The sequence below is a fragment of the Solanum stenotomum genome, chromosome 8 (genome assembly GCF_019186545.1).
Source record: "Solanum stenotomum isolate F172 chromosome 8, ASM1918654v1, whole genome shotgun sequence".
Taxonomy (NCBI): Eukaryota; Viridiplantae; Streptophyta; class Magnoliopsida; order Solanales; family Solanaceae; genus Solanum; species Solanum stenotomum.
Genome location: NC_064289.1, coordinates 14,923,984 through 14,939,642, shown reverse-complemented (window position 1 = coordinate 14,939,642; position 15,659 = coordinate 14,923,984). Strand labels below are relative to the sequence as shown.

At 31.6% G+C, this 15,659-nt stretch overlaps 1 protein-coding gene across 3 annotated transcripts; it reads right to left on the bottom strand.

Annotated features, from left to right (window-relative positions):
- Window positions 1-7,851: 7,851 nt before the first annotated feature.
- Window positions 7,852-14,637, bottom strand: LOC125874730 (2-oxoglutarate-Fe(II) type oxidoreductase hxnY). Of its 3 annotated transcripts, none has more exons than XM_049555739.1 (11): window positions 14,451-14,633; window positions 14,177-14,369; window positions 13,557-13,637; window positions 13,246-13,297; window positions 12,603-12,724; window positions 12,050-12,161; window positions 11,913-11,975; window positions 11,439-11,495; window positions 11,214-11,259; window positions 9,252-9,331; window positions 7,857-8,132 (listed from the first exon to the last, which is right to left on the bottom strand). In XM_049555739.1, the coding sequence occupies exons 1-11, from the start codon at window positions 14,529-14,531 to the stop codon at window positions 8,069-8,071; spliced, it is 951 nt and encodes a 316-aa protein (XP_049411696.1). In that variant the 5' UTR covers window positions 14,532-14,633; the 3' UTR covers window positions 7,857-8,068. The 3 variants fall into 3 exon arrangements, with proteins under 3 accessions (XP_049411698.1, XP_049411696.1, XP_049411697.1); XM_049555740.1 differs by having other exon boundaries at window positions 7,867-8,132; window positions 11,917-11,975; window positions 12,061-12,161; window positions 14,451-14,627; XM_049555741.1 differs by lacking the exon at window positions 13,246-13,297 and having other exon boundaries at window positions 7,852-8,132; window positions 12,603-12,716; window positions 14,451-14,637.
- Window positions 14,638-15,659: the final 1,022 nt, after the last annotated feature.

Sequence of the window (15,659 nt, the reverse complement as noted above, 5' to 3'; positions counted from 1 at the left end):
TTTAGGAAAAATGAGAAAATAAGACTTTGCGTTATTTAAATTTTGTCCAGTCCATCCCGCTCTGGCACTCGATCACTATCCCGCTGGAGCGTCGCCGCCCTAGCGGCATTTGGCCCGCTCTGACGGGATGGTAGCCCAATTTTTCCCTGACATTTTTCCTTTCCTAAATAACGACAGTTCGAGTTGTTATAATTTTATAGCTAAAATATAATAATGGAGTAATTAAAATCGAAAAAGTTAATTGCCACATGAGAAACGGTGAAGACAATTAAAGAAGAAGCTATGAGGAACAAATAAATAGAGAAAGGAGAATTGTTGAAGTGGGTCCATATGTTAAAAGGAGTTGGATAGTGAATAGAAAATTGAAAAAATGTGGAATAGACGGAAATTAAAATAAATGTCAGATCCTACATGTCAAGTTCCACTATTCACATCCTAATAATAATACACCTCCAAGATCCTACATGTCAATAAAACAGTTCAGTACCACATAATAACGCACTCCAAGATCCTACATGTCAAATTGAAAGCAATAGCCGACTCTTCTATGAAGTAAAAAATAGGCCAAACATATACACAACCCCTCAAACTTGTCCTCATTTTTTATTTTGATACTCTAACTTAGCCTTGTTCCATTTTTTATTTTTAATACTCTCTATTTCACTTTTTGAGTATTATACTATTATTTTTATTATATTGTAATTAACATATTATCTTTCATATAAGGTCATTAATTAAATCCTTAATATTCATAATTTTTAAAAATGTAATATAACATTTTAAATATATATTATTTAATATATACTTTCATTCCAAATTAATAATATTTCAAATATATATTTTAAAATTTTCGTCACTATAAGTGATATATTTGAAATTATTATTAATTTTCAAGAATGCACAAAATTTAATGATAATATGAAAACTTTAATTTTTTTTTAAAAATTATATTATGAAATAAAAAAATAAAAATTTTATATTATGAAATAAGGAAAAGATTTTTTAAAAAAAGTTTCTTCACTTTAAGTGATATATTTGAAATTATTATATATTTTCACTATGAAGATTGAAGAATGCACAAAATTTAAAAGTAAGATAAAAAATATAATTTTTAAAAAAAGAAAGAAATGATTTATATAATGAAATAAGAAAATAAAAATAAAAGAAATAATAATATAACATTGAAAATAAAGCTTTTGTTTAGAGAGTAAAATAGAAAATTGAAAAAATAAAATAAAAAATATTTGAAGAGTAAAAAGCGGATCGCCCAAACTTGATGACAGGTCAACTTAATATCCACGTGAATGTTGTGTGCCCAAACTTGATGACATGTCCACCTAATATTGTTATGGGTCCCGTCCCAGATGATACAATCTGTCTTTTGTGAATATTTGGGTGACTTGCTTGTGGAAAGTGGTTATATATAGAGAGAGATACACACCATCTCTCTTCCTCCATACCTCGACACCTCAATTACCTCTAATTACTTGCAAGTTTTGTTGTATCAAACTTTGCTCTTTTATCAATGGCGGAGGCTATAAATCGCAGAAGCAGTTATGGCCATGGCCGAAATGGGCAGATCAATTTCACAAGTATTACCATTATTAATCATATTCCTCATCAACACCACTACATCTTCATATCCCCTTCTAATTCTTCTTCTTCTTCTCAACGCACAAACATACTAATCGCTTTCATTTTCCCAGCTATGGTTGAGCTTCTCCAACTCAAGTACCAACCAACTAATTCGTCCCCCTTTGAAATCCACCCTATAAAAATGTATTCCTCCGTCGGGAGTTTCCTCATTTATTCTTTCGCCTGCGATGCTCACCTCAAATTAATTTCAACTTCTTCAAATCACTCAAACTATGCTAAAATGGTTGGGGCTATATTTGGTCCTCTCGCATTTGCATCTTACTTATCTCTTCTTTTCCCTCCATTTTCCTCTGTTTTCTACTCACTCTGTATCTTATACTCTGCAACTCAGTTGCTAAACAGAACACTACTCCTCCAACGATTGAACGTGTTTTATCGTAAATTTGTGAATTATTTAAATGAACCAATAGCACATCGAGTGTAATTCAAATCTGGCGAGAGTGGGGTATATGCAGATCATTTATCTTTGCCTTGCGGAGGATAGAGCTAGAGAAACTGTTAAATCATACCACGCGGCACGTGAATATTTTGTAATTTTTTATTTGGCTTGTAATAAGATACAATAAATAGTTAAAGCCTTTCGAATGATTTGGACTGACAGAATCTAAGCTCACATGAGTTGGTCCAACTCATTATCTTAATATTACATTGTACTTCTGTTTTTAGATATCTGAATTTGTTGATGGTTTGTTCACGGAATTTTATAGGAAAAATTATCTAAATCAGATATACTTCACTTTTAAAATATATTATTACTATCTATACTTTTAAAATATTATGTATGTTACCACTATTTGAGAGAAAATATGCTTAGATACATGTATTTTTGCTACTAAATACACAAAAATAGGGAGAGATACATGTATCTAGTATGATTCAAATGTATCCGGAATATGACACGCAAGATGGGAGAAAAGTGAGCGAGATTTACTATCCCAAATACATGCGAATTCACTAGAATACAATATATCTAGAACAAATTACACCTAATTTTAACCATATGTATTCGAGATACATGTTTCAGGAAGTATCAAAAGGCACTAAAATCTAATAAGATACGTAATATTCAAATTAGAATGTATTTAAGTAATTAGTTCCTAAACTAATGGATTTATGTAAGTTGTCCTTTTATATCTAGACATGAAAAGTCAAGTTTCTTTTCTACTATATATTTCTATTTCTATTATATAGAAATGTGATGAGAGGAAGCCAATAAGAAAAATGTTCTCACCTTGAACATTTTTTCTTTCATAAGTAAATTATAAAAATAAATTTTGATGAAATATATATAAAAAATTTAAAATTGTTTATGAATATAATATATTATGTATGTATAATAATAAAATTTATGTATATAACTTGTTGGTTCGGTTCAGTTATTTCTTCGATTTTTTTCGAACAAAACCATGACCAAACCAAATACTATTGGTTCTTAACAATCCAAAACCAAACCAAACCAAAACCCAAATTAAATCGATTCATTTAATCGGTTTGATTTAATTTTTCGATTTGGATCGACTTTTATCCAAACCAAAAACACCCTACATACATGTCTGTTGCAATCATAACCAGAGGCATTTTGGTCTATTAGGTGGTAGTGTTTTGCGGATTCGTCGGCGGTCGGTGTTCTAAATAACCAATAATACACTGCTACTCGTAGAATATTCTACATAGCTTTACTTCGACGGCCTTTATGGTATATTTCTACTCCCATTGTTAAATTTACCTCCTTGCGCTCGGAAAAGCAGCTGGCAATTGTCTTGCCAGCTTGCTTCCGAAGGACTATTTTGATCATTTTAGATTATTTTCTTCATTTTATTCTTTCTTTAAAATATAAAAACTTACCATAATTAACAACTCAGAGGATATATAAAAAAATAATTTAATTGACTCTCCAAATTTCATCAATATTTAGTACCAGATAAATTTGACAGAAAAAATAATCCATATTATTTGAAATATTATAAAAAAGTATTATAAATCACAATAATAAACAATTTAAAAACTTAAATGGTTCTCGAAATTCTATCAATACCACATAAGTTGGGAAGAGAGTAACATATATTATTCCAAAAAAAATCGTCGAATGTATTATAAATCACAATAATTAATAATTTGACATATATACGAGACATACGACAAATTTGGTTGACCTTCAAAATCATATCAGTGTCGCATAAATTGGGATATAGTAAGTAACATATATTGTTTAATAATGACATAAAAAGTATTATAAATTACAATAATTAACAGCTCAAACTTTTAGAAGACATACAAAAACTTTGATTGACTTTTGAATTCTATCAGTGACTCATAAATTGAGATAGAGAGATTAATATATATTATTTGAAAATTACGTAAAAGAAATATAAATCACTCTAACTAATAACTTAAAATATCTACAAAAAATAGACATATTAAAAATATGACTAACCCTCTAAATTTATGTTACATAAAGTTAAATTGTTACTTAATACAAAATAAATCATTTTTTGAAACTTATTGAAAAGAAAAGTGAATCATATAAAGCTATATTAGAACAAATTCTAATATTATGTAGTCTAGTCTAAAAGCAAAACGGAAAGCATTGTATCGATGTATAATAATATCCTTGTGATTTTGACTATGTTTCACCGAACAATATGAAACCAATTTTGTGAAACTGGATCATTAGAAGACTAGTCATCGTTCTCCCTACTAGTTATAGACTTTTGGACAAGAATGAATAATTTAAGAGGGATAGGTAAAATAAAAAGATCAATATTATAATTTTAACAGATTAAGTCATTAAAATGATGATTTAAATAAATATTCTTTTTATTTCTTACAATTTTGATTTCAAATAAAAGCTTCATGTTAATAAATTTAATGAAAAATATTAAATAGGTTGGATGATTTTGTAGGTAAAATATCCATAATTGAGTGACTTCGAAGATATTGAAAAAAGTTGAATGATTTTGTAAGAGAAGAATCCATGTCTCATAGTTGAATGACTTTATAAGAGAAAAACTCATAGTTGAGTGACTTTTGAGGTTATAAAAGAAATTAAGTGATAGTATATATACTATTAATAAAATCTCATGTATTGATAAATTTAAAAAGATTTTTTTGTATAGAAAAAATATTTTTTTTATCTCATTTTATATAGTGATCGTTGTAATAATTGATAAAGGAAATAATGTTTAGTTAATTGTAGCATCATTTTTTATGTGGATATCTATTTTGTTGCCCCATTTATATTCTGATGATTATCATGAACCAACATTATTATTCTTATATTTACTTTTTTTATTCACGTTTCACTATTTTTACACTCTCATTATTGAATATTCAAAAATCATTCAAACGGTCAAACTTTCTACATTATGCAAAATTTATTGTTGTGTGTTTATTTAAAAAATCAAATTTGTTTTTTGTTGTCTTCAAATTTCAAGCACAAAAAATAAACAACACTATTTTATATCATTATATCGACTTATCAATTTCAGCGCAAATTTCGATATCATAATATAAACTTTTCAAAATTTTGAGTTAGGATTTATTATTCTCACCTTATATTAGTATATATTTTTCAATGAATAATTTCATTATTTACATTCTTACAAAATAATGTTCGCATATATCATATCTCTCTAAACCTCATTTGTAGGGTTGCACCAAGTATGTAATAATTATTCAATTTATATATGTCAGCTAAAAATAATAAGGCATATTCTCTATAAAGTTTAGCTTTAGATCATCTCCAACCCCTCTCTATTTTACTCTCCACTCTCTGTATTTGGAGAGTAAAATAGATAATGCCCTCTTCAATCCCTCTCTATTTGTCCCTTTACAATCCAATTATAGAGAGTTGAATAGTAATACTACTATTCATACTTCTCTATTTCACTTTTTGAGTATTATACTATTATTTTTATTATTTTGTAATTAACATATTATCTTTCATATAAGGTCATTAATTAAATCCTTAATATTCATAATTTTTTAAATGTAATATAACATTTTAAAAATATATTATTTAATATATACTTTCATTCCAAATTAATAATATTTCAAATATATATTTTAAAATTTTCGTCACTATAAGTGATATATTTGAAATTATTATTAATTTTCACTATGAAGAATGCACAAAATTTAAATGATACTATGAAAACTTTAATTTAAAAAAAAAAGAATTTATATTATGAAATAAGAAAATAAAAAATTTATATTATGAAATAAGGAAAACAATTTTTAAAAAAAGTTTCTTCACTTTAAGTGATATATTTGAAATTATTATATATTTTCACTATGAAGATTGAAGAATGCACAAAATTTAAATGATAAGATGAAAAATATAATTTTTAAAAAAAGAAAAAAATGATTTATATAATGAAATAAGAAAATAAAAATAAAAGAAATAATAATATAACATTATAAATAAAGTTTTTGTTTAGAGAGTAAAATAGAAAATTGAAAAAATAAAATAAAAAATATTTGAACAGTAAAATAGAGGATCCCCAAACTTGATGACATGTCCACTTAATATCCAAGTCAATATTGTGCCCAAACGTGATGACATGTCCACTTAATATCCAAGTCAATATTGTTATGGGTCCCGTCGCAGATGATACAATCTGTCTTTGTGAATATTTGGGTGATTTGCATGTGGAAAGTGGTTCTATATAGAGAGAGATACACACTATCTCTCTTCCTCCATACCTCGCCACCTCTAATTACTTGCAAGTTTTGTTGTATCAAACTTTGCTCTTTTATCAATGGCGGAGGCTATAAATCGCAGAAGCAGTTATGGCCATGGCCGAAATGGGCAGATCAATTTCACAAGTATTACCATTATTAATCATATTCCTCATCAACACCACTACATCTTCATATCCCCGTCTTCTTCTTCTCAACGCACAGACATACTAATCGCTTTCATTTTCCCAGCTATGGTTGAGCTTCTCCAAATCAAGTACCAACCAACTAATTCGTCCCCCTTTGAAATCCACCCTATAAAAATGTATTCCTCCGTCGGGAGTTTCCTCATTTATTCTTTCGCCTACGATGCTCACCTCAAATTAATTTCAACTTCTTCAAATCACTCAAACTATGCTAAAATGGTTGGGGCTATATTTGGTCCTCTTGCATTTGCATCTTACTTATCTCTTCTTTTCCCTCCATTTTCCTCTGTTTTCTACTCACTCTCTATCTTATACTCTGCAACTCAGTTGCTAAACAGAACACAAATCCTCCAACGACTGAACGTGTTTTATCGTAAATTTGTGAATTATTTAAATGAACCAATAGCACATCGAGTGTAATTCAAATGTGGCGAGGATGATGTATATGCAGATCATTTATCTTTGCCTTGCGGAGGATAGAGGTAGAGAAACTGTTAAAATCATACTTGGTCAATTTAGTAACTACTATATTACGCACGCGGCACGTGAATATTTTGTAATTTTTTATTTGGCTTGTAATAATATAGTAATATATAGTTAAAGTCATCGAATGATTGGGAACCTATGGTTTGAGCTAGATTTGGACTGACAAAATCTAAGCTCACATGAGTTGGTCCAACTCATTATCTTAATATTACATTGTACTTCTGTTTTTAGATTATCTGAATTTGTTGATGGTTTGTTCAGGGAATTTTATAGGAAAATTACCTAAATCAGATATACTTCACTTTTTAAATATATTATTACTATCTATACTTTTAAAATATGCCATGTGTTACCACTAATTGAGAGATTCCTACCATAAATATTGAAGAAAATATGCTTAGATACATGTATTTTTGCTACCAAATACACAAAAATAAGGAGAGAGGCGAGCAAGATTCATATGTATCTCAGATATATGTTAATCACACCAGATATATACAGATACATGTACCTAGTGTGATTCACATGTATCCGGAATATGACGCGCAAGATGGGAGAGAGGTGAGCGAAATTGTTAACTATCCTAAATTCATATGAATTCACTTGGAAACAATGTATTTAGAACAAATTATACCTAATTTTAACCCTATGTATCCGAGATACATGTATCTGAAGGCACCAAAATCCAGTAAGATATGTAATATTGCAATCTAGAGTGTATCTAAGTAATTATCTCCTAAACTAGTGATATTTATGTAAGTTGTTCTTTTATATTCAGATACGAAAAATGAATTTTATTAGTACTAGTATATATATACTTGGGATCACACAAAATCTGCACTAAAACAACTAAAGACATTATGATCATTCTGATTTCACACGAAAATACACAAGAAGACAGATATTTTCTCTGCTCCAAACAGAAGAGACTGAATTTGAAATAACTTGTAGTAAAATTTCTATGATCAGCTTTCCACGTGTGCGAGCATCAGCAGTCTGCTGATCAAATTTCAAGTTCGAGGCGATGAGATAGTACTCACCTATGATACATATGTAACTTTTAAGCGCTCTTCCAAATATTCTCCCGCGCGAATTGGAGGAAATCTGTGGAAAATGATCAACTTCAGATTATCTCCATAGTACTATGATAATAATAAGAAATTATCATTGTCACAATTAAAAGCATCAGGGCCCTACGATATATTTATCTTGATTGGTTTCTTTATGAGAATTCAAGTAACCGATCCTCTTAGAACAAGTCAATCCATCTATGAGTTCGTGCCCCTACGAACTCTTTACTTATTTATCTTTTTCAGAATATAAAGTCCACCTCCCACCATTCTTCCTCTTAGTTTGGGGAGGACCAGAAGTGAATTTGACATCCCAAATGCTATAGAACGAAAAGGTCTATCATCACATTATGGGACCTGAAACTGGTATTTTTTGCAATGAATGCTTGAAAGCATTCAAAATACTCAAATCTAAGTTTGGTATGCCGATTTGATGAGTCAGCAATGACTAAAATGTGGAACACCATATAGGATATGATGAAGGAAATAGGGTGGCTGTGAGGAGGGAATAGATAGGCGAAACCTGAGGGCAGAAGGGTAAGGGTGGAGGCCGGGGAAGAAAAAGAATATTGTTAATTGCCTTGGCCTAGGGAGGTAAGCTGAGGAGGGGATGGTGAGGGATGAAGGGAAGTATTGGAGATTGAGGAAGGTGGAAGGGGGAATAAGGGATAGGCAACAAGGGATGAGGAGATGAGAGCTCATGGTAAAGGTTGATGGTAGAACGGCATATTGTAGTCCAGCTCTAATTGCACCCTTTTTACTGGAATGGCAACTCCAGCGAAGGAAAAAAATAAATACGTAGCATTTTTAATAGAATAGTATCAACTACTGAATCAAAATTATGAAGGAATCAAGAAATACCAAACATGAGAATATATACCAGAACAAAACACCAGAAATACCTTTCCGTTGTGGGATCATACATTTGCATCAAGTAGGCCATAAGGGAAAGACCTAAATTTTGGAGCAATTTTTTTTTGGAAAAGACGTAATTTCAAGATGGTATATTCTTTTTGCAACTTCAACATCCAATGAACAATAAGATCAACACCACGAGATGTTAAATAGAGAGATTAAAGCTTTGACCAAGGTCATCAACATATTTTCAAAATGCAGAATCCAGCTCAAGACTAGTACAAAATTTTGCAAGTACCTGGGAGGAGATGAATCACTACAGCAGCTCTTCAAGCATTCCACCACACAATCTGGATTTGGATCCAAAAAGAAAGCCATCTACATGTTGCAACCGATATTTTGTTAGCATATGTTGCATCGTTCTAATGGCAGAGGAATGAAGAGTTGAGAGTATATTTAGAATCTCACTAATTGTTCATACACTATCAGCTAGCATTTAGCACGAAATGAGATATATTGCATGATGCCAATCCATAAATACAACAGAATAATAAAAAAATACATTCTTTTAATTGAAACAATTCACTTTACAAGATTGTCTTACAAATTACTCCCTCCGTCCACAATTGTTTGTCAAGGTAAGGTCATGCACACCCCTCAAGGAAAATTTAATACAAGGTGTAATTTGACTAATATAACCCTACTATACCAAGAATACCAAAAGTCCACATAACTTTTCAATTGAACTACACTATCATTAAGGGCAGAATTGGAAAAAAGTGACTAATTATTTCTTGATTATTTAAATTGACAATTAATCTTGGACATCTATTTTTAGTATACCTGCCAAATAATTGTGGACGGAGGGAGTACTTTTTAGGATATCTTATGTTAGAATATCAAAAAAAGGATTCGCTCATTCTTTCACAATGCCTACAGCTCTTGGTTAGTTGGTTATGAACATGTTGTACTCTACACCATTATTTAGACCATAACAAACAGTTTCCTCTTACAATTAGAGATTCAAAAGGTTTCAATAGTAATTTCAGAACTCATATTACCACATGCTCTAGTAACTAATATTGCCTAATTAAATGACATATTGGTTAGATTGATGAGAGTACGTGAAAATTTTCAAATAATTGAAGAGAGACAAACCGAGAGAAGAGCATTTGGAAAGTGCTCAAGGACAAGAGAGGAGACTGAGTTGGACTCACATAAAGAATTTATTTAAAAAGTTGTCTGAATTGTTATCCTTGAAACTTCGCCAAATAGTGCGAGAACTCTGAAATTCACTAGGCCACGCACCAACCAGGGTTAGTAATAAGCAAATAGGTGTCCATCTGAAAGTTGTGATCAGAAAGTGGCCACAAATTACACACTCACCGGTGTGTGAGGAATGTGATGCTAGGCCCAAAGGCTCCTGGAGGCTCTAACAACAGTGCAATTTCTTGTGTAATGTCCCGCATGAGGATTTGGAGCCTTGTGGTGTGCTGGTTTATGGGCAGTCACCAGAAATTTCCAGTGACCTCAAAATAGCGCAGGGATGAATTTTTTTTCCTCCTATATAGCTGGTGATTGCACAATGAGGACTTGCGGGATTATTTCTCACAGATCATCTGATATCGTGTGAGAATATTAGAGAGATTGGGAAAATGTATCAAAACCAAATGTCTTATGTTAAAAAAATACTCTCTATAATGTACACAATGTATTCCACTGATTCGTTCACTAATACATATATATGTATAATGACCAAGATTAATCTAATTAATCTGACATATCAAAACATTTGAAAGATGTTCATACACACAAAACTACGCCAATCAGAAGTTCCAAGCTTAAATTTTACCTTGATTGAGATCTTTCAACTAATTCTCTGCTTTCATATACCGATAATAACATAACATGGCATTCACACGGACTCTATGCAATGGCATATACAAGATTTTTGTATAGGGTGTTGTCAAATTCTACCATGAAACGAATCAAGTGAGTTACGCTGCCTCCCTATAAAGGGAAGATTTGTGTGTAAACACACCCATTCTATGTTCAGAGTTGCAGTGCTACACACCATACACAGTGCAATACATATATATATTAATCACTAGCAAAGTTGATAGATGAATATCCCAAACATGTCAGAATAAGGGCCGAGTTAGTCAAATTATATATTAATTGCCCCTACATTGATCTTAATAAGTAAAACATAGACTTTGAGAGGAAAAAGGATTTAAACATATGATGAAATTTTGATTACCGAATAACGCTCTTGCCCTGTTGGCATAACTCGATGCAATGTAGACCTACAAAATGTATGCAAAGCATCAGAAGAAGAATACAAAACATATTGCGTTTTGTTACTACTGAATTTGGTAAAATAAGCTTTCAACACAAAAGCAGGCAATATGAAGAATACATCTGCTAATCCCAGGGAAGGATTATCATGTATTAGATATAAAAAAGGACAGAAAGTTTGTACTACCGAAATAAGCAGTTTGTCCACCTCTCCATCATATCTCCAATGTTAACTATGAAAGCCCTGCAGAACAAGAATGGAAAAGAAATTTTCAGTAGTTATGAAATGATTCTACTTCGGGCAACCGTGTATGGCTCATTATACTACATACTCAAGCCAAGAGGCAGATTAAATATTGAATAGAGTATATGGGAATGGTGGCAATATGATATAGAAAAATACTACCCGACACATTCATGATTTGATACTTGAAACAGCTTGGCCCATTATTAAAGCAACTTTCAAAACCTTATCCATAAAAGGGAAAAAGGGTATATAGACCAACTCAAGGAGAGCAAAAAGACTACACTTAAAAGAAAAAAGCTCTACCGCTAATATGCCTTTGGAAACATTTTAAAGCAGTTATGTTTGAATAAAAATGATACGAGAAGTTTTGACACTTTCGCCTTCTACTCCGACCATTAGCAGTTATAGACTGACCTACCCACTGAGGTGATGCACATCTTCCCATATCTGAGGTCGGTTGAATTTCTCCCGGCAAACCTGTTAGCTCTAGAACCAATTAATATAAGCATTCATGAGAATCACAGATTTTGATAAACGAAAATATATTTCACATCAGACGTGCCTGAAGTCCACCAACACCATCTGTAGCTAGAAGAGTTAGCATCCCATAGTCTGAATGAGCAGAAGCACCATACACCACTTGTTCAGATAACTGCAACTTGCCTATAGAAAGTTTACATAACGCATTTTATTTAATGATCAAGCAGGAAGCTCACTGTTCAATGTGAATGATTTAAATCAGTTTGCCAAGCACATCGTACCATATTAGTTAAAGGACATACAAGTATTGCATCAGGTGCAGTTATAAAGCATGGAGACATTGACTATGTGAAAAAGAGTGTTCCATTACTATGTCAGTTTTTTAATTCACAATGCTTCGTCAACAAAATACGCGTAACCCAAAGAAAGAAAACTAATAGCATAGAAACTGCTATCCACCCTGAAAAAATTGTCTTTGCAGATTCACAAGCATCAATCAACAAATATGTCTCCCCTTTTTCCTCCCATTTCATATCATCTTGAGGTCCTGATCACGATTTTTTTTTAAAAAAAAATAGGAAAATAAAAAGTCAAAAAGAAAGATGTCATTTATGGAACTAGTACCTGGATAATGTAACAGACGAAGGAATCCATTTGGTGAATCACATGCCCCTGCTTTATGAAAAAAGTCCTCGTCTAAATCCAATGCCAAAGCAATCAGTGAAATTAGTCTTATACCTGCATCCCTGAGACAATAAAGTCAAATCAAGTAACTTAGTCATATGCAGAACACTCAGCTGCTAGCAGAAAGATGAAGATCAGTGATAATATGCATCTTGGACAATTAGAACTTTATTTCTTTTTTTTTTTTTGTAACTGAAGTCCGGCTAGCTTGCGTAGACCTCGACTAATTCCATAGGATACCTGCTACCTTCTACCAGCACAAGGTACCAGGTAACACTGTCCACCAAATTATGGACATATGGGGGAAAATCACCTAGTGTTTATTCCGGGATTTGAAATTGAAACCTCATAGTTCTCAACTCACTTCATTGACTATTAGGCCACACCCTTGGCTGCTGAGTGATTTGAACTTTCAACAACATCACATAGCTTTCAGTTACAAAAAATTATGAGCATAGGGAGCTAAGTGATATGAAATACCGATAGGGGTTGAAGTTAGAGTTGTTTATACCATGATAAAGTTTCAGGAATAAAGAAATCTAAAATCTCTTTCAGAATATATATATATCAAAGTGATACTCACAAGACTCTTCTATGGTAATCCTCCATGGTTGATCTCCAACTTGGCAGAACTTCTAAACATCCCAAATGGAAGAAAACATCAAAGAGTCACCACACATGTTTTCTGGAGAAATGTGCTTCAAACAAGGATTATGTCTAGAAGCATATGTGAAATGATGCACGAATAAACAAAAGGGAGCATTTGCTGGTAAAAATCTATGTTTCTTGTTACAGGGAAGTTATTCACCACAATAAAGACGAACAAACCCCAAGAGCCAAAGTATATTAAGGACAAGATAACAATGTAAGCTCAAATAAACATGTAGAGAATACCTTCTGCCGGCCACTGATTCAAGTTACTAACAACACTCTTTCCTTCCAGAGAACCAATGTAGAAGCTTTCTTTTGAGTCACCTACACTCCAATGATGAACTGATTAACTCAAGATCAATTTAAGCTACCTTCTGTATTATTATCTCCAAATGCAAATCAACTCGAAACTGTAACCAATAAAAGTGTACTAAAGAAAAGTTGACAGCAAGGGATAATCTATACACAAAAGCATTCTCCTATGCAATGAGTTAATTCTTTTGGTAAACAAGTCCTTGCACATGACCAACGTAGCTTAATCTACACTTATGCCTAACACTAAATTAACTGATTTACCACATGGTCGAGGCCAACTCAACCAAAATGTTTTAACCATGTTGTTTCAATGAAATCCATGTAATTTCAGCAGCAAAATTAAAAGTTCTAAAATATGTAAGTAAGAAACCACTTATTTTCCCAACAAAAAAAAACACTTTCCTCCATACCAAACACACCTTTAATAAGATGATTTATAACCACTCAAAATGTCTATATCTAGTACTACTGGACCACGAGTTTCAGAAGTCTTTTTATTTTTCTTAAACTCTGTGTCTCGTTAAATAAACGAGAGAAAAAAAAATTACCTTGGGAAGTAGAAGAGGTATCAAGTTTCTCAGCATAAAGGGGAGTATAACCTCTGTGGTTCCTTCGTACCAGTTTCATCTTGTCTTCAAGGGGCAGTGAGAAAAACTTTTTGTTCTGTTCAAGCACTTTCTTAAATAACCTTTCATCTACTCCATGGTTTATTAGGTAAAAGAAACCAACATCTACACATGCCTACACCAAAATTCACAGTGAATATATGTATAGTATACCTCTGGCCTTGCAATAAAAAATTGAGATAATGAAAGAAGAAACCTGACGAATTGCTCGAGCGGTGGAAATAGGATCAGGGGAAGTAAGGTCGATTATGGGAAGTTGAATGGATTCTCTCATCATAACTCTATGCTTTTCTTTGAAATTGAGCACGAAAATTATGCAGGGAACCAATTGACGATTGATTAATTGCTCTTTAATTTAAAAAGAGAGAAATATCCAAAAACACCTTAAATTTCTACTTCTACCTGAATTATAATTTATAGTCTTAAAAATATCTCATACACCCAATCTGGCCACAAAACTCATAAGTGAAATATATTTCTACATTCTTATGGCTGTTTTCAAACACTTATTTCAACTTTTTATGAAGAGTCGATACTCCTGCGAATTTGAGACCACATATTTTGTTACGTGACAAATTAAAGTGTATCTAAATATAATTAGTCTAGTGCAAACTTTATTAAAACTGTCAATAATTCAAAAATAAAATTAATAATTTTTGTCAAATTCAAAGGTATTTTCAATATTTCTTCCTTTAAAAAATGTTAATGTCCCACAATTATTATGAGAATGAATTGTCATTTGTCGTTGTAGAATAGATGAATTTGTATTTCTTCAAATATGATACACAACTAAGTAAAAAAAGGACCTCTCTTTTCAAGTTGTTGTTAACTGATTGGACATTTTGCTTTTGAAAATTAGGGAGGATTTTTGTGACATTACGTGAAAATACTAGAAGCATGCATATCAAATGAAAGAATTAAGGGATAATTAGAGTAGATATTCGGATTTTTTATTTTTTTATAAATAACATATCAGATAATTTTGTTCATCAAAACTAAAATAAATCATAAGTAAAATTTATTCATGTATGTTTTAATGAAATTTTAAATCATATATAAAAGAGAACTTTAGGCCCGCCTAGTGGCACCACCACAAACCATGATTCCCTTTTAATTTATTTATTTATTTCCAAAATTTGTCTTCCCTTTCATGAAAAGTTGTGACTTTTATGAAAAATTGCGACTTTTATGAAGAGTTGCGACTTTTATGAAATGTTGTGATTTTTATGAAAGGTTGTGACTTTTCCAAAGAGTTGTGACCTTTCCGATTAGGCACAATAAACATTTATTCACACTACCCTTTGTTGTCTATAAATAGAGGGATTTCCTCTCATTTTAAAACAACGAAAATTTTGAACTTCTTCTTCTGCACAATTAAATATTTGTGTACTTTGTTCCTGTTGAG

Coding starts and splice junctions, on each gene's coding strand:
- LOC125874730 (XM_049555739.1), bottom strand. CDS start 14,531: ATGATGAGAGAATCCATTCAACTTCCCATAATCGACCTTACTTCCCCT. Junction 11,976..12,049: donor GGACTTCAGGCACGTCTGAT/GTGAAATATATT, acceptor TAGAGCTAACAG/GTTTGCCGGGAGAAATTCAA. Junction 9,332..11,213: donor CAGGGCAAGAGCGTTATTCG/GTAATCAAAATT, acceptor TGCAACATGTAG/ATGGCTTTCTTTTTGGATCC.